This window comes from Carlito syrichta, unplaced genomic scaffold (assembly GCF_000164805.1).
Source record: "Carlito syrichta isolate Samal-C Ts95f unplaced genomic scaffold, Tarsius_syrichta-2.0.1 Scaffold303232, whole genome shotgun sequence".
Lineage (NCBI taxonomy): Eukaryota > Metazoa > Chordata > Mammalia > Primates > Tarsiidae > Carlito > Carlito syrichta.
Genome location: NW_007247328.1, coordinates 831,860 through 855,998, shown reverse-complemented (window position 1 = coordinate 855,998; position 24,139 = coordinate 831,860). Strand labels below are relative to the sequence as shown.

General features: G+C 43.9%; 1 protein-coding gene across 2 annotated transcripts in view; it reads right to left on the bottom strand.

Annotated features, from left to right (window-relative positions):
• The window catches only part of LOC103260518 (phospholipid-transporting ATPase IB), a 549,519-nt gene that overhangs the window by 123,141 nt on the left and 402,239 nt on the right, over nucleotides 1–24,139 (bottom strand). For both annotated transcript variants that reach the window (XM_008058151.2, XM_021712400.1), the window contains 3 exons: nucleotides 21,426–21,487; nucleotides 20,822–20,878; nucleotides 19,043–19,150 (listed from right to left, as the gene is read on the bottom strand). In XM_008058151.2, coding sequence (XP_008056342.1) covers nucleotides 19,043–19,150; nucleotides 20,822–20,878; nucleotides 21,426–21,487 — 227 coding nt within the window. The remainder of the gene's footprint in view (nucleotides 1–19,042; nucleotides 19,151–20,821; nucleotides 20,879–21,425; nucleotides 21,488–24,139) is intronic.

Genomic DNA, 24,139 nt, shown 5'->3' with positions numbered 1-24,139 from the left:
AGTGTCTGGAATGAAAAAATTTCTAGCATTAAATATTTTGATGGGATAAGAGAAAAAACACAGTACATGGTGATTGGTAAACACGTTCATCAAGTGCGATGCCTTTCTTTTCAAAAATAATGACATGAAATAGAGTCATACAAATTTTGCAGTTTTTGCATTTTTCTAGTAATGCAGAAATGCAGTCAAATCCAAGCAGATTAGCCCATAATAAATGATGTTTTAAATAAGTTCAACACTGTGTACAAACCTTAACAAGAACTTTCCTCGGATGAATCCATGATACCTCATCGTGGAAGACTGTCTTTTTCGGTTTATAATCCGAATAAAAATAGAAAGTGTGGGATGCTAGTCAGAGTGATGTCTGGGGCAAATCCTGGATATGTCTGCAGCTTTCAGCTGTATTGCAAAAAAAGCAACAGTTTAGAAAGGCCATATCATTTGTGCTTCACGTCTGAAGTTTGCGGCAACCAGCTTCAAATTTTTCTTATTTTCACCTGCTCTCAGGTTAAGGAAAGTGAAAAATTTGCCATTTGCGAATGTGTTAAGATAGCCCCTTCATGAAAATATGCCACCACCACAGACAATACCCAGAGTCTCCACTCTGAGTTTACTCAACTTCTGTGCTCCATGCAGAATGCTCTCTGCTCTCCTGCCATGATCACGCGCCCTGTAGACCAAGCATGTGTGCAGACTGTGCCCCCTGGGATCATGACACACACAGATCTGTCAGGAGCGTGGTGCGGTGCTGTGCATGCCAGGACCCATTACAGACGACACAGCTGCAGAGGTGAAAATCCATGGCACTGGGCGACTCCCTGGAGGGAGAGGGAGGGGACGGGCCAGGGAGAGAGCAGGAAGGCAACTTAAGGTGGTAAGTCCCTGTGCCCAGGGAGGCCATGATGGTGCTGAGCAGAGGGGACCCGTAAGAGGAAGGTGTTGGGGCGCGAGGAGGGCCAGATCTGTGCTTCAGAAGTGAGAGTTTGAGGAACTGGGAGGCCATGCATGGGATGACATGAAGTCAGAATGACGCAGACTTGCTCTAGGGCTCCGATGCCATAACATTTGTTATTCGTTTTGATACAAATTATGCAACTGGCCAGGCGCGGTGGCTCATGCCTGTAATCCCAGCACTTTGGGAGGTTGAGGCAGGAGGATTGCTTGGGCTCAGGAGTTCAAGACCAGCCCAGGCAACATAGCGAGATGTCATCTCTACAAAAAATAAAAAAGGTAGGACCCAACTCAAAAAATAAAGATAAAGTAGATGATTTTATATATATATATACATATATAAAAGCTTTTATATATATATATATATATATATACATATATAAATATATATATGTATATATATACACACATATATAAAAGCTTTTATATATATACATATATAAAAGCTCCTGGGCCCGAGTAATCCTCCTGCCTCAGCCTCCTGAATAGTTGGGATTACAGACGTGTGGCCACGATGCCTGGCTAATTTTTTTTTTTGAGTTGGAGTCTCACTCTGTTGCCCAGACTGGAGTGCAGTGGCCACCCCTGGCCACCGCAGCCTCGACCTGCTGGGCTCCGGCGATCCTTCTGCTCAGCCTTCCAAGTAGCTGGAACTACAGGAGCACGCTACCACGCCCGGCTAATTTTTGATTTATTGCAGAGATGAGGTCTTGCCAAGTTGCCCAGGCTGGTCTCGAACCTGCGGGCTCAGGCAATCCACTCACCTCAGCCTCCCAAGTGCTGGGATTACAGGCTGAGCCACCGAGCCCAGCTGATGATTATATTTTTAAAAATTATACAAGTCACCAGGCATATCTGAGGGACCCTGGTTGGTGCTAACGGGGGGGGGGGGAGTCATATGGTTTAATATTCTGGCTTTCCTTTCCTACCTCGGTCATTCATGCCTTCTACACTTCTTGAGTTGTCTTCTACATGCAGTGGACTGTGCTGTCCTCAAGAAGTTTCCTGTCTAAAGGGCATAATCAAAACCTTACTTTCTCTAGTGCAGAGTGGAAGTGAGTTAAACTATTAATCTTTTGTCTACAATGCATTTAGCAGATCAGTTATTTTCTTGGGCAATCTTCTGAGATGGACATCCGCATCTCAGGTCTTGGAGGGTTCTCTCTATGCAATAGAGGCTCTGTCAGGATGTTTCTGGAAGGGCAGCCTTTCCTGGTATTGGCAGTCGAATACACCAAGCAATGTCCTTAATGTGTCTTTAATGAACACAGCCACTTCCCAAGTCATGTCTGGAGAGTTCAGGGGCTTAAGCAATGGTTTTAGGATTGATGGGGTGGGGGATTTCATAGTAGGTAGCTTGAGAGGGGTCTCTTGGCAAAACGATCAATAAAGTGTAGTGGAAACTTAAGCCACTACAGCTTGTATGAGAGTTCAGAAAGGCACCTGCTCTAAGGCACACGGGAAGGGACACCTTCACGTAACAACTGCTGAAAGGAAACTAGAATTAGAGGGGAGAAGGGGTACCCAGGAAGCCACAGGAAAGACAACTGAGGGCTGACTTTAAAGAAGGCAAAATCTATATAAAATGAACAAATATAGATAACTTTTGATGACACTGCAAGTCAAAGACACAGAGAAAACACAAATGATACAGCTTCAAACATCCCTTTGTTAGTCGGAAGTTCCACGTTTAGAGTTTTGAGTTCTGGAAGCTCATTTTACCCTGTAAGAATTTCAGAGACGAAAGAAGTGAGCTGTGCTGACCACCTGGACCCCAGTGCAACTTTCTAGAGTGACAACTCCTAATTCTGCTATCAATGGTATTGAGAAATAAAATGAATTGCCTTTCTTTAAAAAAAAAAAAAAAAGGTAAAAAGGAAGGTTTTGGGGAGAATGTGGCCTAAAATGACCTCTGGCAGGTGGCAATCTGTCATCAAGATGACCTATGTCAGAAAACTATATAAAAGGCTTGAATTGAATTCACTTTCATTTGTATATGAGAATACCGGTTCACTAAGCTTATTCCACAAAATCTGAATCCTTGAAAACATTTAAAAAGATTAGTTTTTTAAATAAAAATGAATAAATCCCCAACTTTAATGATCTAAAGTTGCTTCTTGATTTCATATTTGATATTTCTTGCCCAAAACAAACTATTTCAGCAATAATGAGTTTTTCCCCCCAAATCATGCTCATCTCAGATATTTAAAGTCTCATTTAGAATCAATAAGTGCATTTTACAGAGAACTATGATAATGCCCAAGAGCAATATTTAATTCTATTTGAATAGTGAAAAGATTCTTTCTTTCCCTCTGCCCCTCCCTTTCTCCCTTTTTTTTTTACAACCCAGACAAAGGCTTTTTCTGATTTATTTTAAATGATTTAGCAGTTAGAGAGCACACATCACACTCATATACTCACATTCCTTCTATTTCCTTTTGTTTCTAGGAATTACTTTTCCCACATTAATCATAAAAAGGCAAAGTTCTGACTTGCTATGTTACAGGACATTTTTTCATGGTCAACCTTATTGCTTCTTGATGCCATACGTAGGAGAGGTTCCCAACAGGCCTGTAACTTCCTGCAGGGAGGTTGTTAAAGCCTCTCTTTCCAGGTTTCATGGCTCTACCCGGCCTTTCCCATCCCAGCGAGCCTCATCCTCCGGATATCCATCCAGAGTTTTCTGTTTCTTCACAGCACACAATCACCTTACTTCCTGCTTTTCTTTTCTTTTTTCTTTCTTTATTTTTTTTAACACAGGGTTTTGCTCTGTTGCCAGGCTGCAGTGCTGAAGTGCAGTGGCATGATCATGGCTCACTGCAGCCTCAATCTCCTGGGCTCAAGCCATCCTCCCACCTCAGCCTCCCAAATAGCTGTGACTACAGACATGTGCCATCAGAGTCTGCTAATTTTAAAAAACTGTTTTTTTTTTCCCCAAGATACAGGCTCACCACGTTGCCCATGCTGGTCTTGAGCTCCCAGCCTCAAGCAATCCTCCTGCCTCGGCCTCCCGAATTGCTGGGATTATAGGCATGAACCCCATAGCACCCGACCACTTTTTGCTTTCCTTTTCTTTAATTAGGATCCTTGGTGAGGGACAGATTTTCCAAATCTTAAACCTCTGCTTTCCTTGTAATACGGCTTCACTTGACATTAAAATCCCATGTCCCAACTCAGCTTTTGGGGCCAGACCCACCCATTCCTTTTAGCCTCTGCCAAGGCAACATGAGCCTGGAACGCCCAACCTGATCTACTGAGGAATGACGCCCCAGAGAAGTTTCGTTTATTCCATGAAATCATCCCAGATTTATTAGAGGCCAGCTGCTCACTGAGCTTTGTCTATGCCTGACATCTGTCTCAACCAAAACCCAACTCCAATTATGTGCTTATATTTATGACTTCGAACATGCCAACCCCTTGAACACTCTGATGACAGTGCTGCCTGACGCTGTGTTGGTTCGGGGTCCGTACACTTCTGCTAGTGCCAATCGGGGATGCACTACCTCCCTCGGCTTTATCCTTCATCTCAAATCACCGGTTAATGAGTAGTTTGGTACCCCCTAGAAGGCGGTGCTCAAAAAAATCCATCTTAATTCCATTTTTGCCTTTTAACATCAGCCCCAAAACAAACACTTCCCAGGAAGTAATTAAACATGACCATTAATTCTCTCAAATACCCAATATCAATGAATATTCAACCACAGATATCACCGGTGTGGCTGTTTGACCAAAACTATAACTGGGAAGGCTCTATCATTCTTTGGGTGGGAAAAACACGTGGTTTGTGCTACTAGCTTTTTGAGCACACTTCTCTTTAGCAAAAGGCTAAATTTGCAGCAACTTGGGATGGATTTAGAGTCAATAATACTCAGTGATCTACCACAGAAGCAAAGAACAGAGTATCACATGTTCTCACTCATAAGTGGACCCTAAACATTTAGCACGACGCTGTAAGAAAGGGATTGGCAGTAGTGGGATACTGCCAGGGTGGGGGAGCCACAGCACCAATAAAAGGGTACCTGATCTCAAATCAGGCAAAGTGGGGACCAAAGGGAGGCCCAAACTTTACCTGTATGATGTCCACTTGTATCCTAATCCTGAATTGTACCCCACATCTTTAAAATAAAAAATATATACATATATTTTTAAAAGGCTAAATTCATTAATTTAGCAGTCACTTCTTATGCACAGATCCTATGCTAGGCTACTTCTAAATGTTCAAAATTTGGCATCTGCTTGTGTTAGCAATTCAGCAAATGGATATTATGCACCTACTGCACAGAGCCAGTTCCATGCCTCCAATTCCACATGAGGGGTCGCTTGATTTCATCTTATTAACTCCTGCATTTAAATATCTTCTGCGTGCCAAAAAAGACAAGTACCAAAGACACACTGGAGAACATTCATTCCCCTCACGAAGTGTGCAGGTTAGAGGTAGAAACGGATATTAATCATGAAACCACACAAAGGCAAATTTTATTCTATCTTTTTAAGATATATTTTATTTTAAAAAGGTGGGGTACAATTCAGGATGCAAAGGCAAATTTTTAAAACTGTGGTTAAAAAACAGAATTTGTTGTCTTAGTCATTCAGCACACAGTGCAGTAGAGTCAGTGATATTCACACTGTTGTGCAACCGATCTCTAAAACTCTTCCATCTTGTAAAATGAAAACTCTATATTCATGAGACAACTCCTCATTTCCCCTCCCTTAGCCTGGGCGACCGCCCTTCCACCTTCTGTTCTGAGTCTGACTGCTTCAACCTCACCTATAAGCAGAATCACACAGGACTGGGCTTTTAGTGCCTGGCTTCTTTCACTTAGCACAATGTCCTCAATTTTCAACAACGTCGTGGCGTGACCCCAGGATTCCCTTCTTTTTAGAAGTTGAATAATATTTCATTGTGCATGTACATCATATTTTGTTTCTTCCTCTGTTAATGGACATTTGGATTGCCTCCACTTCTTGGCTATTTTGAATGATGCTGCTGTAAGTATGGGGGTGCAAATATCTTTTTAAGACTCTGCTTTCAATCTTTTTGGATATATACCCAGAAGTGGGGTATGGTAATTCAATTTTTAATTTTTTGAGAAACCTCCATACTCTTTTCCATAGTAGCCACACCCATTTAAATTTTCACCAACAGTTCACAAGGGTTCTAATTTCTCCACATCCCTACCAATACTTATTTTCTTTTTCTTTCTCCCTCCCTCCCTCCCTCCTTCCTTCCTTTCTTTCATAGTGGCCATCCTGATGGGTGTGAAGTGATGTCTCATACACACAGTAGACTTTCAGTTGGGGTAAGTCCAACAAAGGAGAGGTGAATCGTGTTAGTGAATATATAATAAGTGCATGTAGGTCATAGATGCCAGAAAAGGTTCCCCCAGAAAGCGGTAACATAACTGAGACTGGAAAACCGTGCAAGCTTTGTCTAGGCAGAGTAGGGACAGGGCATTTAGGAATTGCAGTGAGTAGCACAAACTCACTGACAGAACAAGGACTGGATGGAAGGAAGCATCATACTGAAGAGCTATTTAGGAGGTAAAAATGACAGGGATTGGATTCATCACCGTAAAAATGGGAGAGGTTCCCACTCTCTTAGGAATTAAACAATAATCCTGCTTAGAAATTGCCACTTAATCAAGTAGTCATGTGGAAGGGACAGACCTAATTTTCAGTGGTGTGTGTATGTGTGTGTGTGTGTGTACATACACACACACACACACATATTTTTTTTTTGCCTAGCTGGTTGCAGTATAACATAAATGTGACCAAAGTCCCAGGTCCTAACCTCTCCCTTCTAACATTTAGGAGAAAATGATTAGCCTACATTTTGGGGAAAAAAAAATACTTGACATCAGAGCCACACTTTATAAATCTTGGTTTAGAAACTCCACTTAAAGCAATTAATAAGCCCATAGATTAACAACTCAGTTGTCCCCAGTTTTTATTTTGAGGGAAAGTTTTGTGTGAGAGCCAAGACTTTTTCAACTGCAAATGACAGAAATAGAAGTCAGGCGGTACCGCCCAGTGTGTGGGAGGAGCTTGGAGGGTGTGGGCAGAGGCTGGCCTTCCTACTTCTGGATATTACCTGCACTAAATTTAGCTCCGGGGAGTGAAACCACATTTCCAAATCTCTGTTGGCCAAGAGCTGTGCTGTCCAACACAGCAGCCACTGGCCAGATACGGCTGTTATTTTTATTTTTTATTTTTATTTCTTGTGTTGGGATCTCACTTCATCACCCAGGCTGGAGTGCAATGGCATAACCACAGCTCCACAGCCTCAACCTCCTGGGCACAGATGATCCTTCCACCTCAGCCTCCCAAGTAGCTGGGGCTACGGGCATGCGCCACCATACCTGGCTAATTTTTTTTTGATTTTTTGTAGAGACGAGGTCTCACCATGTTGCCCAGGCTGGTTTCGAACTCCTGGGCTCAAGCAATCCTCCTTCCTTGGCCTCCCAAAGTGCTGGGATACAGGCATGAGCACTTGAAACAGGTGTGGTCCAACTTAGACGTGCTGTGGGGGTAACCCGCACTGGACTCCAGAGACAGAACAAAAGGAAGGATGGGAAATAGCTCGTTGACAATTGCTGTTATGTCAATCACATCTTGAAGTGATAATATTTTGAAAATGTTGAGCTAAAAATATATCCTGCAATTTAATTCTTTTTGCCTTTTTAATGGGGCCACTAAAAATTTTTAAATTATACCCGGGTCTCACATGATATTTCTGTTGGATAGCACAGCTCAGGATTGTGTGACTCAGCCATCCTGAACTGCTGGCTGCCAAGAGAGAGAGGCTCTTAGACAAGCTCCTACTTCCTTCTACCTCATTTTCAAACTGTGAACGTCTAACCAAGCCTGTCTTCTTTTTCTTGGGTGGAGAAGCTGAGGACGGACATATGGAAGACCACAAAGAGAGGGCAAAGTCCCTTCCTCTTCCAGCTTGGCAGACACACAGTGGGAAACGCCGACTGGCCTCTTTTCTGCTACGTAACGATGACTGCCAAATTTCCAGAAGGGACCAGAGAGTTCTCTCTCTCTAATTTGACTCAGACTCTGATTCTTATTGTATCTGTGACTTGAGTGATTAATTTTCTCATGAATCTGGACTCTCGTTAGAAGGAACCCACCTTGAACCATCTTATGTGAAAATGGGAATATGTTGGTTATTGGGTATTGAACAGGCCAGAGATGGCTCTGGCTTCAGGCAGGGCTGGATCCAGGGGCACACTCAATGCTGACAGTTCTCAGTTCATCTTCTCTCTGTGCTCACTTCATCCCCAGCCAGGCACACTGCAGGGGCTCCTGGTAGCTTCACACTGACATCATCCTCATGTAAAAGACCCAGAAGAAAAGCGCTCTCCCTGCCACCATGAGTCTCCATTAAAAACCCTAGAATTGTTTCTCAGTTGGGATCCAGTGTGGGACACCATGTCCATTCCTGACTCCGTCACAGTGATCAATGAGATAAAAGACTGGTTGACTAGTTTTGAGCTATAGATTCACACCCCAGAGGTAACCCAGAGATAGAACTGGCACCCGTGGAATACAAGTTTTGGGGCAGGCATAGTGGTGCATGCCTATAATCTCAGCACTTTGGGAAGCCAAGGTACAGGGAATCGCTGGAAGCCAGGAGTTCAAGACCAGTCTTGGCAATTCAGTGAGTCTTTACAAAAAAAAAGAAAGAAAGAAAAGAAAACCTGGCTTGGTGGTGCGCCTGCAGTTCCAGCTACTTGGGAGGCTGAGACGAGAGAATTGCTTGAGCCCAGGAGTTCAAGGCTGCAGAGAGCTATGATTATGCCACTGTACTCCAGCCTGGACAACAGAGCAAGCCCCTGGGTCTTGAAAAAACAAAAAAAGAAGGCAAGGGATTTGGGCTCTGTAACCAGAAAAAGGGGAAATGGGCATGGAACGGGCAAAAGATGACAAGATGCCACTGCAACCTGCACGTGGGAGATGTCTTTGTCACTGCTGAGGCACGTGGCTGGGGTTTGCCTTGAGAGCGGAAAGTATCTGCACCTCACCAAGCTCCTTTTTTTCCTTTTCTATGGTTCATCAAAACCAGGGCAAAATCATTAACAAAAATATCATGAATCCAAGTGCACACACGGGCAAAGACACAAGCAACTCAGATTTCTCTTTTCCACTTTAGCCAAAAGAACGCCAGACACGTGTGACAGCTGGCTAATCAAGGTCCAAAAGGCATCTGAGTGGTGGACACTGCAATATTTTACACTGCCCATGGCCACAACAGTACTGAAGAGCTCACCTCCTGCAAGGCTTTCACTACCATCAGATGCCACTGATGACAGCTTAGCGCCATTATTTATGCAAAAGAGAAAAAACCTGGTGCCCTCTTCATCAGAGCTGTACTTCTCTCTTCTCTAGTCTAGCCTACCCCGGCCCTGTTTCTTTGCATAATTTGGTGTGGTGGCCTCTCTCTGGCAAGTCTTGGCCTTTTCAATAGGGCAAGCCTGAAGGCCCCCACTGTTTCTGGGTGGGAGGGCGGTGGTGATGATGGTCTCCAGCCTTCAGACAAGGCCACCCCCCTCTGCAGATGTCAGAGGAGTAAGCCCCTGCGTCGAATCTTGAGAGAGTGGCCCCCCAGACGCATTTCCACATGTTTCAAGAAAGGAGTTCAAAACCACATCAAACGTCCTCTGTGACCACTGAGCATCAATATTACAAACAAACAAAATCAGCATGTAATGTGTACTTTAATTTGCTGACAGATAGTTAAAAAATTAACGTTGGAATGAATGACAAATGCCAACACCACAACAAAACCTCAGGGGGAAAAAAAGCAACTCACCATCAAAGCCCCCTGGACTCTGACGAACACACAGCATCCTTGAAATGAGAGGCCAAAATAAAATAAAATGTCAAAATGAAGAGAACTGAGTATGGGAGGGAGCAAGGATGGCAAAAAATAGGGCTTTTTATAATGCCAGTTAACAAAAAATCATCCTGTTGCTTGAAACCTGCCTTACTGAAGAGAAGGCTGTGTCCATCGACTGTGGCTCAGACCTCGTGTGCAGGTGCCATCTTTTTGAGACAGGGCTTCATTCTGTCACCCAGGCTGGAGTGTGGTGGCATAATCATGGCTCACCACAGCCTCCAACTCCTGAGCTCAAGTGATCCTCCTGCCTCAGCCTCCTGAGCACCTGGGACTACACACCACCATCCCCAGCTAATTTTTCTATTTTTTGTAGAGATGGGGTCTCGCTTTGTTGCCCAGGCTGTTTCTGAATTCCTGGTCTCAAGGCATCCTCCCACCTTGGCCTCCCAAAGTGCTGGGATTACAGGCAAGAGCCACCTTGCTTGACCTGTTTATGTTTCCTAACTCAGCATTCATAGTTTTTAAGTTCGATTACATCGCAAGGTAAGTCACTTCAGATAAAATGTAAGAAAAGCAAAATTTTAAGGAGACTTGACTAACATGTCTCAGATACCCCTGGTTCACCATCACCCAGGTGCTTCCCATAGTTGCAATGAGAAGAGACTGGAGTCCAGCAGACCCCGGGGGAAACCGTGGCCACTCCACTTCCTAACTGACCAAGGAATTGGTCTTTTCTCTCTAAGCCTGTTTCCTCATATGGCTACAGGTTATTGAATGGGCAGATGCACAGTTCATTATGCATGCCATTGCATATGTACAGTGTGTTTACATAAATATATTTTTCTGATACATAGTAATTATTCAATTAACAACGCCTATGGTTATCCGCAGGCCTTGTTTTCTTTAATTTCCCTATTAAATCCAGAGATAGATTTTATCTCCTTCACACACTTGATGAAGCATGTATGGATACTACCCTCATAAGTGTCTCAGGCATTCGGTCAATTTAGTTTAAATCCCACTTAGGAAAGACATCTGACTCAGTCACTTTAATCTAGGTGGATTCTGTGGATCCTGCTGGCCTTGTCGGGCACAGTCAGGGTAATGGGGGTGCTGGTCCCAGACAGAGAGCCTGAGACTACCATAAGGAATCTCCAGCTTCAGAGAATATGCATGTTCTCCTTTGTTAACCAAGAGAAAAAAATAAAAAACAACCTGGCATACCTGTGGGACAATGACAAGAGCCATTTTCTGGCAGAACCAGTGTCTATTGGATGCCTGCGTTTTCTGATATTTATAGGCTATAAGGACTCAGCCAGACAGCACCAGGCAAGTGAATGTCTGTGAGTTTTCTGTTCATTATCACTGAGTAGGGTTTTTTGGTTATTATTGTTTTTGTTATTGTTTTAATTTTGGAGGGGTTCTAGTGATTGCCTCAGAAAGGAATAGGTGTGGGGAGTCTTCCGAGGGGGCAGACACCCATGAATGGGAGGCCCCAGAATGACAAGGGTCACAGGTATGGGGAAACTAGGAAGTCTGTGCCCTTTAAAAAAAATTTTTTTTTGAGTCAGGGTCTTGCTGGAGGGCAATGGCACACTCATGGCTCACTTCAGTCTCAAACTCCTGGGCTTAAGCGATCCTTCTGCCTCAGCATCCCAAGTATTTGAGACTACAGGTGTGTGCCACCACACCTGGCTAATTTTTTGATTTTTTGTTTTTGTAGAGATGAGGTCTTGTTATGTAGCCCAGGCTGGCCTCAAACTCCTGGGCTCAAGCAGTCCTCCCGCCTCAGCCTCCCAAAGTGCTGGGATCACAGATGTCAGCCACATGCCCGGCACACCCTCATAACTTAACACATCTTGCTATTTATTCAGACCATGATGTCATCGAGAAGCCCAAGGTGTTACTTCGTGTCAGTCAGTCTCACAATTCTTCAAAATGTATAAGCTTAAAAGCCAGAATATAAACTGGACTTCATAACACATAATTTGGCCAACCTCAATACTCAAGAAAACTGTACAAAAAAGATGCCAGAATGTTATTTCCAACCGAAAGACAAATCTCTGCTGAAGGGACTTCCTCCCTTCCAAGGCCAATCTCTCCTCCCTAGCCAGGCCTCAGGCTCCTGGAAGAGAACAGGGCTTGGCCTGATCAATACAGATTTGACATTAAAGATAATTCCAATAAGTTTAAGATATGCACAATGGGTTTTTGCTAGGTACGTTATTACCTGAAAAACTAATAATTGCGATGCTAAAGTAATTTCCTCCCAATTCCTTACATCTATCTGTAACTTTGAGTGTAGGAAAACAATAAAATATTCTGTGCTAAAACTCTAAGCCTCTTTTTAAAAAAGGACCAGTTTCCCAAGCACACTCCAGCACCCAGAGAGCACGCAGGAGATGCCCCAAGAGCCTGGGCTGGGGGGGTGGATGCCAGAGCGGGTATCATACAGTGTCTCCACAATTGCACAAAGACTTTTGGGGCTTTTTACTTGTCAGTTAAAATTAATCATAAAATAGTAAAAAATAGGCTCTTGGCTTTCTGTGCCTTTTTGTCTCTCTAGCCTATCTTTCACACCAGCAGTGAGATTCTGAGGGTGGTCTCTCTCCTGGCAGCTGAACTAGTCAAGAATCCTAGCAGCAACCACGCTGTCAAGTGAGAAAGCCATTGTCTCTTTGGTGGATTTCTTTTAGAAGCAAACTCCCTGCTATCCCAGACCCCTCCAGCAAATGCCTCCCTGTCTCCCCTTTGGGGTGTCTGAACCACTGTGAAGTCATGTCTGGACATAGACTGTTTCCCCCTATACAGGTACCTGGCTTCTTCCTACCTCCTCCCTCAGGGAGTGGCCTCTGGCCAAGGCTGGTCCCTGAGGGGTGTACAGATTCCCAGTAATGAGTCACGGGATGCAGGTGACCCAGCAAATTTGAAAACAATTTCACTCTTAAGCAACATAACTATAAACACCGTATAGGAAGGATCAACTCGCTTGCTTCAAATATAAAATTGCTTGCTATACTGTCCCGAAGTACGGATGCTTTACCGACCGGCTGCCATCAGTGCTTTCTGGAAGTTTTAATAAATCAATGTTTTTCCCTGCGGGACTTCCAGGTGAGTTCTTTGAAACAGGTAAACATTACTCTCAAGCCCTCTCAGACGTGGGGTTACTGCATTATAACCACTCACTATAGCGAGGGAGTTCGGGTTAAGCTCTTCCCTGGAGTTAAGAGTAGAAAGGATTTTCCCAAAGCACTGGGCCCCTCGTGCAGGTCACAGCACACATGTGAACACAAACCGGGCACCCTCCGGAAAGGGTAAAGGGGGGATGGATACTGGGCCAGCCCACCAGACCCCCATGCCGTGGACTGTAACCTGAGGACAAGTGCCCACCTGACCCTCAGGCAGCTTCCCACCCTACGCTCCTATCCTCCAGAGACATTCTGGAAACACAGCTGAGCCAAGATGGCCACCAACATGACATACCCCTCCTTGGCTCACCTCTTAGAGCATGTTCACTTGGGAAACAGACATTACTCACTTCTGTCCCCTGTGGAACACACCCAGGCCTGCGACTGCTCGGGCTGTAAGACCCAGAAGCAGAGAGGGTCGGAGAAGACAAGGAGTCGATCTCCTTGACTCAATGACGGAGAACCAGTCTTTCCTCAGTTTCCTTTCAGTCCACCGGGATCTGCATTGCCCACACACAAGTGTGTACATAAAATACAAATGTAAACCCACACCTGTATTTAGGATAAAAAAGGCTGGAGGTGGGAGCTTGGAGCTGCTGGTAGAGTCAACAGTATGTAAGTTTTTTTCGTTTTGTTTTGTTTTTGAGTTGGAGTCTCACTCTGTTGCCCAGGCTGGAGTGCAGTGGCATGCTCATGCCCACTCCAGCATCGACCTGCTGGGCTCCGGCAATCCTTCCGCCTCAGCCTTCCAAGTAGCTGGAACTACAGGCATGCACTATCACACCCAACTCATTTTTTGATTTATTGTAGAGACAAGGTCTTGCCAAGGTGCCCAGGCTGGTCTCAAACCCATAGGCTCAGGCAGTCCTCTCACCTCGATCTTCTAAAGGGCTGGGATTATATAGGCTGAGCCACCAAGCCCGGCGAGTTTGTAAGTTTTTCAGCAGAAAGGTTTCCCTCCCACCCCACAACCTTTTATGAGCAATGATAAGAACTTTAAAGGACAAGCACCACAGCCGGGGAGGAGTATTTTTCCATGGTGGACGATGTCATGCCTTTTGGTACAGTTCTGTTTGGAAAGCTAGCTGCTTTGAAGTGGTCACCTGCACTGCCTGCCTAGCCACATCTTATCAGGCACTGTGCATGGCAGCCGATTGGTTGTATCTTCAGTGTGCCATCGACTCCTGTGACATCCAGCATGAGCCAAAACACTGCAGTGGCATAATATTTTAGGTGTTTTAGAGTGGTGTTCTCAGACTTTAAGGGGAAGAATCACTTCGAGATTTACTAAAATTCATACGCTGGGGCCCCACACTCAGTGGTTCTGATTCAGAGTGTGTGAGAGAGAGAGAGTGTGTGTATGTGTGTGTGTGTGAGAGAGAGATTTCCTGTACATATATTATTTGGGGGGGGACTGTCATTTTTTGTAACTGAATCAGAGTTCCACTCTGTCCCCCAGGCTGGAATACTGTGGTACCAACACAGCTCACCACAGCCTCAACCTCTTGGGCACAGGTGATCCTTCCATCTCAGTCTCCCAAGTAGCTGGGACTATCAGTGTGTGCCACCACGCCTGGCTAATTTTTAAAATTTTTTTGTAGAGGCAGGGTCTCTCTGTATTGCCCAGGCTAGTCTCAAACTCCTGGGCTCAGGCAATCCTCTTGCTTTAGCCTCCCAAAGTGCTGGGTTTACAGGTGTGAGTCACTGTCACTGCGCTCGGAGTTGGGTACAGGTGGTCCACAGACCTTACTGAGAAATGCCCCATTTAGAACCTACAAAATGTGAAGAATCTATGGCCAAAAGAATTTGGAGTTTAAATCACAGCAATATGTCTACTAAGTTCAAAAAACAACTCATCGCTCCAGGAAAAAGAAGAGTATGTGTGTTTTAGACTTTCCATGGGTTATTTGTATCTTCACCGCAGTCCTCTGAGGTCATTAAGGCAGGTAATATTGTTCTGGCTTTGCTGATTAGGAGACTGATGCAGGGACAGTGATTTGTCAAAGGTTACATACCTTGCTGGGGCATGAACCTGGTCATGTGTCCTGACTTTTGAGCAGAGGTCGAGTAAGATGGCATCCTCTCTAGCAATCCTGAAGTTGGAGCCATGGGAAACACATGAAGACAACACAAGCACATTTCTGGATCTGGTTTTAGATCCAGAAGCTTTTCTCCTCTAATTCAAAGCTCTATTTCAGCAGGCAACTCTGCAGAAGGCAGTGAGCTAAGGGGATGTTGTCACTCTCCTCTTTTAAGTATTTCCTTTGGGGACCCATTATGGAGAAGTCGTTATTTCATGATTATGCTCCCGGGGAAGAAAAACACATGGTCTCCTGCAGAAAAAACATCACCACGTATTTTTCATAGCTGACAGTGTTGGCATTCACCAGGATACACACGACTCGAGTTTTCAAGCTTGGGAAATCAAAAAATGGAAAAACAGCGTGCCCCTCAAGATCCCACAAATGTGGCACATTTTCAGGAGAGGAAGTGCACAGATAAATTTTTTGATTTCAAAAATGTCCAGTGGGACTTTCCGGTTCGTTGTCTGGTTGGGTTTCACATACCATCTCATGAAGTGCTTCAGGGGAAGATAAAGACTCTTTGAAGGTGGAGAACAACTCTTTAATTCTACAGTCTTCCTTTCCTTTGCCCTCAAGGGAAAACCTGCATTCTCCCCCCTGAGAAAAACTCCAGATATCATGGATGAGACAAAGAAATATTTAATCAAATTCGTTTAGGAAACCCTGGGAGAAACAATGTGTCTTTTCAACGGTTGGAGATGTTATGAATGGGTGACATGTTCAGTGTGTCAGATCTCTCTCAGGCTCTTGGGTGAGAAATGGCGTTTGCTATTAGACACTAGTTTATTCTCAAGCTTCAAAGAATCATGTCCATTTGCCAAAAACCTACTACTCAGTGAACTACAAAAAAAGGGTTTATAAAAATCACGAGACACACTCTTTAAATGGTGATTCACCAGCCCAGAATCCCAGGGATGGACAGGGCTCAGGCATATTTCCAATAAGCCCCGAAGGATCCAATTCCTTTTACTGATTGCACCTGAATCCACTTCCTGCCCCTCTTTATGACAGCGTATAATTCCCCCTGGGTCAGCAGAAAGCCTTTCAGAGACTTCAGGCTAACCTTAGCCACTAAATATTTTTTTAATACTTCCCTGCCGATTTCAAAGAGTAAACTGCTGATTCAAAATACAGAGTGGCAGACAGCAAGTAGAAAGGTACAAAAGTTATCCAGGACGCTAAGGTTACACGTGGCTTCCCGACCCCATCTTCCCCGTCTTACCAGGAAGACTGGAGACACAGCTCTTCCAACTCAGACAGCAGATGACCCGCTTGGAAACCCAGATGCATGGAAACGACACGATCCTCTCACTTACTGTCTCATGGAAACCTCAGTCTCACCCAGCTGCATTCTATTTCGTAGCATCATTTGCCTCATGGAAACCAACCAATTGACCGACCAACCAGTCCAAGGGCTAAAACAACATGGCTCAAGTAAAAGAAAAAAAAATGCTTCCACAGAAAAGTGAGACATGGGTTAATACCATCGCCTCTTTGCTCTTGGATGGGGAGCACAGGTCCCCAAATATCTGCGGGAAGTGTCCCCTCATATGTACATTTCGCATTAAGCAGAGCCTTGGGATCACAGGCTGGCATGTTTGTGGCTGTGTGACCATCTCAGTCCCTCTGCAGTTTGAAAGCAACCTCCAGATGGGAATGGGACGAGGCAGCCAGCCTCAGTCAAGCACATGTGAATAAAAGTCACTGAAGCTCCCAGGCAATCCTTCTGCCTCAGTCTCCTGAGCAGGTGGGACTAAAGGCACGCACCACTCGTATACAGGAGGCCTGCGTGAACAACTCTCTGCCTATGGCACTGGAGGGGCTTTGTCTGCCAGTCACACGCCAACTGACTCCACCCTGTCAGATGTCACTCTCTTCACAGTTAGGAAACTCCACAGCAATGGCCTGCGAGCTTGTTGACTGTCCAGCACTGTAACACCACCCAAATGAAATAATCATGGAGGAGGCCTGCCCTTTCAGAAGGAAGAGAACATGACCGAGATGTTCCAAGTGTCAGTGTAGCCAAACCAAAGGATGACCTGGGGAGGATAATTTCTTGGTTTGTTTTATGGGGACCAATCACATCGCTGTACAATTGAACTGATTTCTTTAAATGCACAAAATGTCTTTGTTGGGTTCACCCAGTGCCCTCTGATTTCCTCTGCCTGGATTTGGAAAACAGCTGAAAAGCACATTCTGTATATCTCTTTCCTTCCAGAAAGCAAAGATGTACTGGAGGACATTCAAGCTTGTACCTGCAGGGCAGTTCTGTCCTGCCCAGCACCCACACTCATTGGAGGTCCTGGGTATCTGGGGTATTGGCTGATTCACCAGGTGAAAAGTAAGCAATGCCACCCTGGACTGTTTCACAAGAAAAAGCTTCTGGACATGATCCAGACTTAGGTGTACCCAGGAGGTTTTGTTCACTTTTGTGTGTGTGTTGGGGTCTCTCTCTGTTGCCCAGGCTGGAGTGCAGTAGCATGATCACAGCTCATCACACCCCCGACCTCCTGGGCTCAGGCAATCCTTCTGCCTCAGCCTCCTGAGTAGGTAAGAATACAGACACAGACCACATGCTCAGCTAACTTAAAAAAAGTTTTTTTTTTAGAGATGAGGTCTTGCGATGTTGCCTAGGCTGTCCTTGAACTCCTGGGTCCAAGCTATTCTCCTACCTCAATCTCTCAAAATGCTGGGATTACAGGCATGAGCCACCAGGCCTGGCCAGTTTTGTTCATTTCTGCAGAGTAATTGAGGCAGAGACCGTAGTCAGGTGTGCCACGCACAGGCTAGCCCCTAAAAGACGTATTCCTGGGGTTGAACGTCAGTGGAAGCCTGACCCGCAGATCTCTCCTTCCCACCCCTGGTCCCATCCCCTAGTGCAAGCATCTTCCTGCAAACGTGGGTGGACATGCCAGTGCAGACACAGATCTACTCAGAGTACATCCTTGGCAAACAGCTGCCCCTTGGGTCCCAAGGCGGATACTCTGGCCTGGACTTGGAGGGAGGTCCAAGCAGACCTGGGTAGTGGGCTTTTGGCTGTTTGGGAAGGAAACTTGGGGACCTGGGAGCTCAGAGAATGGACTAGAAGTGGGGAGACTGACTCCGTGCATCTGCATCGTGGCTTTTTCCTCTGTGCAGAGGAACATACCTAGCCAGGGAGGGCCAGTGCAGAGGTCCCTAAAGCCCAGAACCTGGGCAGTCACTTGTCAGGATCTAGGGGCAGTGCTGGCTGTGGGCGACCCCAGATAGGGCCTGTGGGGTGGGCTTGGAGACCTGGGATTGCACAGCTTTGTCAATGAATCGAGGAACCACAGGATGGTCAAGCCCCTTCCTCTCCATACCCAGTACCATGGGGTTTTATGATCTGTGTGTCACTGTTGATGGTTCAATCTCAAACGGTGAACAAAGACAATATAAAAGAAAATGGAGAAATAGTCAAACGTATAGAGGTCTTCAATCTCAGCCTCTCTAGTTTCAAAAGATGAGCCATGAGAGATTCTGACTCATCAATGATCTAGTTCACGGAGTTATTAGATTTTTCCTTTACAGGGGACCAATCAGAGCAGAACAAACAAATCAGAGAATGGCATCGAAATTGTAATCAACAGAATCCCTGAATTATGAATGACCCAAAGTAGCTCCAATTTCCAGAGGGTCAGTGACTGTGCATCCCAGTACTGCGGTAATTAACACGTAATTTATTATGGAAACGTGGACATGCTGGGTAAGTCAGAAAACTTCACTAGACAGTTTTCATCATACTCATATTTCCAGCCACACTTCTGTGGACTGGACAACCTCTCCCAGGTGCTTTGATTTGGTCTATCTCCAGATATGTTTTGATGAAAGCAGGTAACACCAGCCTCTCCTGAGGCTCATCGTTGACATAAGACACAGAGAGCCACTCACCCACATGTGGAAGAACAGTGCCGTCACAAGACACGGAAGGCACACTTGCGATCAGCAACACTAACCTGTCCTCTCATGTCTGGAGCGATGGGGATGGTGGGCCAGATGGTTGAGTAGATGCCAAAAAACACCAGCCAGATAAGCATGCTTCCCCAGACAGCCAGGTGACTGAACTGCAGAGGGAGACAGACATTCAGACCGGGCTTCTCACCGGTCAGGAGGATTCACCCCAACTCTGCCTGCTACGTAATCCCTGTGTCTAGGCTACTTTTCCTTAGGGAGAGACTTTGAATACTCACCAGTTATTGGGGAAGTCGATCTTTCTAATTTCCCCATCTCAGAATTTTTAATAATGAACTTAAAGCCATGAGTAGACCCAAACTACCCTGAAGATGAACGTGCTTTTGCCATCACAACTGACCTCCCTCTAAGATCTGCCCCACGGTGACAGGAGGTGTCTGCCAGTTCATGGCAAGTGTCTGCTCCAACCTTGGGTTCTGCAGAGCAAGGGCTCATTAATCTAGTAAGACAGCAGCTGTGCAGACAAAACAAGCAATATACTTTTACTTATCATTTCAAGATTTTAAGTGTTCTGTTCATTTTGCAAATCATTTTTTTTTTAAACCTGGAAAGGATGTTACTCTTTAATAACATCCCTTGAAGCATCGACTGAGTTGTTAACTTTTTTTCTTTGTCCTCTTAATAAGATGATCCTTGACGTCTTTCTTTCTCCCATACCCTACAATCTAATCCATCTGCAAGTTCTGTTAGCTTAAAAACAAATAATAAAATAAGTTCAGACTCCACCGGTTTTGACTACCTTCCCTAACATCCCGACCTAAGTCACCCTAACCTCTGACCTGGATTAACTGCCACAGTTTCTTAGGGGACTCCCTGATTGCACTCTGACCTCCTGCCGCATCCCTCCCTTTTCTTAACAGAGTATTTAAACAGCAGCCAGGCCATGACATGTCACGAGAGACCGACAGGAAGCTTTAGAGGCAGTCCTCAAACGTTGGAAATAACCAAAATGTCCAAATAGGAGACTGACGAGACATCTGCAAAACTTAGTCCTCTTTCATCGTGAACAATGATTTTGTTGAACTACACTTTAAGGCATAGAAAACGTGCCTAACATATGTTTAAGTAAAAAAAGGATGATAAAACTCTTATGTTCTGAATTGCTTGAGCCCAGGAGTCTGAGACCAGTCTGGGCAACATAGCAAGATCTCATCACTAAAAAAAACAAAACAAAAAAATAGCTGGTTGTTGGAGATGCATGCCTGTCGTCCCAGCTACTTGGGAGGCTAAGGTGGAAGTACTACCTGAGTCCTGGAGGTCAAGGCTGCAGTGAGCTGTCCAGTGCACTCCAGCCTGGGCCACAGGGTGAGACTCCCAAGTCAAAACAACAACAACAATAAAAAACCAACCTCTATATTCTATAACACATCATCTTATTAAAAAATGCACACACATGCAGAAAAAGAATCAAGTCTGGAAACTTCGACAGCAGAATGTTAACAATGACTCTCTTGGTGGTAAAATTATGGAAATTAAATGTTTTTGGTCCTTCCGTACTTTCTATATATATTTGTATGTATACAAACATGTGTGTAATGATATGGTTGTTAATAGTTTAGAACTGAACTAGGTGCCAAACACATGCATCTTCAGGGAACTCTGGATGGCAAATTGTCTTCATCAAGATCAAGTAACAACTTTTATGTACAAAATTTAAAATAAGATACATAGATATCACTTACTGCTTCCCCAAGGCTTAAAAAGAAATCATAGAATGCAAAGTATCTATGCTGGAGAAAGAAACAGTTATAGAGAAAACTTACTTTAGTCCAAGCTGTGGTCTCTAAACCGGCTTTCAGACAAACGGTAACAACAACATACTGTGAAGAGAAAGAAGAATTTGGAAACACATTTTATTCTCAGTGAGTTATCTTCACTTTCTATGAGAAATCCCTTGTCCTCGACGGAGAACTCGTTCCTCCAAGGCTACAGTTTGAAAGAACATCTATATTTGTACCAAACTCTCTAGGGGTTATTTTAGGGAACACATAGGGAGATTAACTTCTAGAAGAGTTCTCATTCTAGTGATAGTCTGTCTCACAAATATCAGTTTTGCCCTTTTCTTAGTTTGGATGATCTGGGAGAAACCACTCCTCTGATTGTTTTCCTTCATAGGTAGATGGAAAATGGTCATTTGAAGACGAGAAAGATCTACTAACCAACTGTCCAGAAACTTTGACTGTGAATGACTGTCAGAAATAGCAACATAAGTATTTCTCAGCCACTCGGAACTTTAGGGATCTAAAAAATATAGTTTGGAGGCTTTAAATAAATAATAGTGAGGAAGGCCTTATAGACAGGGTTTAGAGAAGCATAACCCACATGGGGGCTGCTTAAGAAAGGTTCAATAGACAGACATAAACTTACTGTGTAAACAATGTTCCCAACAAATAAATAGTCGGTGGCATGACCACTGGCCAGCGCAGTATCTGGAAAAACAAAGACGTTACTATTAACTTCCAAGGGTAGAGCACAGCCACCTAGTTTATTCAGAACATTGAACATGGAACTTTAGAAACATCTATCAAGTTGTAGGGCGTTTTGGAATACCATCCTGTGATACTAATGCTTACTTCTCTTTCTAATTCCGATTGTGTTCATCTTATGTTCTAACCAAATGACGTAAACAAAGTGAAGCTTCCAGCAAACCAACCAAACACTTGATCTGCCCTGAAATTTGCGTTTTCTAATAAATATTAAAATTTTGTTGTCCAATTTTCTAAAAAAGGAAAGAAGCATATATCACTCTATCTTTATTGAGTGCCAGCGTTGGGACTTTTCCCTAGTGCTCATTTACTAGTCATCTTTAATTTTTGTGAATTTGGAATTGAGGACCGATAGAAAGATAGCTACATGAATACAAAACCAATTTACAATGACTGAACTCTGAAAGAATCTGGGGGAGGGGCGGATATTCACTCCTCTTGTTCACATTTGCAACTACATGGACTTTTTCTTTTCTTTTCTTCTCTTTTCTTTTCTTGAGTTGAAGTCTTACTCTGTTACCCAGGCTGGAGAGCAGTGGCATGCTCATGGTTACCGCAGCCTTGACTTGCAGGGCTCAGGTGAACCTTCCACTTCAGCCTTTCAAGTAGCTGGAACTACAGGTGTGCACCACCATGCCCAGTTAATTTTTTGATTTTTTGTAGAGACGAGGTCTCACCATGTTGCCCAGGTTGGTCTCAAACCCATGAGCTCAGGAAATTCTCTTGCCTCTGCCTCCCAAAGTGCTGGGATTATAGGCGTGAGCCACCGCACCTGGCTACGTAACTACATGGACTTAAGTCTTTCAACGTGGGGACTGCAAGCAATCCAGTGGGGGATGTTGAGAAAATAACTAGGATTTCGAAGCTTCAGCTTTTCTATCTTTTCCTTTTTTCTTTTCAAGGCTAGATATTGCAGTAGATACAAAATCGTGACCAGGGAAGAAAGCAAACATAGTTTTCTAATTCATGTCAGCTGGACCTGCTTGGAAAAGAATTTATCATTTCTTGTTATTTATTATTTTCCACATGGATCCCAAGAATCTCTGAAATGGGTGTTAACAAACACTGCCTTTTCCAGGAATGCTATTGTCTACCTCACTTCTTTCACACTAGAACATTAAATGGACCTATTATATTGATTTTCAAAAATACATGAATCTCATTTCTACACACTGCTACAAAACATTATAAAAGAAGCCATTACGCTTGACTTCTGGGAAATCAGTTTTAGCATTTAATGAGATACAAGAAAGATGTAGTTACCCTTCTGCTCAAGTTGTCAGCATGTGATAATTAGAACTGCATCAGAGAATTTGGGACAAGCCAATACAGTGAGGTTAGAAGAGCAGAAAGAGGGAAAGAATCTGTGATTTTTGAGCCATTGAAATCATATCTTAGCACTTAGTGCTAGATGTTAGTTTCTTTAACGTAAGCCAATGCTAGTTGGATATTTTGCTACTTGGAACTGAAAGTAACCTGAAAATAGCAACCCTGGATTTCATGCTAGACAGAGATCAAAAAGACTATTTCAAGATTCTAAATCTAAGACAGGTCTAAGAGGAGAGAAAATAAAAACCCTCGTAACCAGATTTGCCCATGCTGACACTGCTTATGACTTCGTTATAAAGCCCTTCCAAATCTTGAATGTGTTTGCCTTTTTAGCCAGTGTTAGAAAATCCTGTATTTACCTCCTTGAATATAATGGGAAGGAATATATAGAAGATATATATCTATACACCCACACAGAGGGTGCCCAAAATTGTGTACACATTTTAAGAGATGCTATCTATGTATTAATTTTCAAAGTTGAATTCAATTATGGTGGAATGTGTAGTGTGGACGTTTGCTCAGTCATGCTTCTGCCATTTTTTTGACTGTCCTGCCTGTCACATGGTAACACTAGCATTCACTTGATGAATGCCACCTATTGAGTGAACATCATACTTAAAATGTGTATACATTTTTGGGGCACCCTTTGTGTGTATGTATACATATGGAAGATATATATATATCTTCCATAATGGCAGGGAATAGAAAGATCATGATGGAGACGGCAAGAAAAGATAGAAATTGGAATTATTTTGAAGTCATGAAGGACAGGATTTTGCTTATGATTTGGAAGTAGGATAAAAAAGAATGTGGAAGGTTAGGGTGATTTCAAGGTTTTTGGCCTGGGCACGTAGATAAACAGTGGGATCAAGTCCTTGAGATGGAGAGCATTGCTTCTCGTCCTATTAATGAGAGGACAGGAATAAAGTATACCATAGACTTAGGTTAAAAGCATGCTATAACCCAATAAATATGTAAGTGGCTTGTGGACAATAGCACAGCCATTTTTAGTTTTTAGTTTTCTGTCTTAAAAACATAACCTGTAACTGTTTAAAGTTCCAGTTATGGGAAAAACTGCAAAGCTCCAGTTATTCTTCCCTTATCTCACTTTCCCCTTAGCAACAACCAATCAGGTGCCAGGGGGTAGTCACCTAAGTTTCCAGATGTCTCTGCAACTTCCCTAGCTAGTGGACCAAGGTAGCCCGAGTCAGGCTAGCCAATCCTCCACGATTAAGCTGACCACCAGAGGAACTACCCAATTAAATG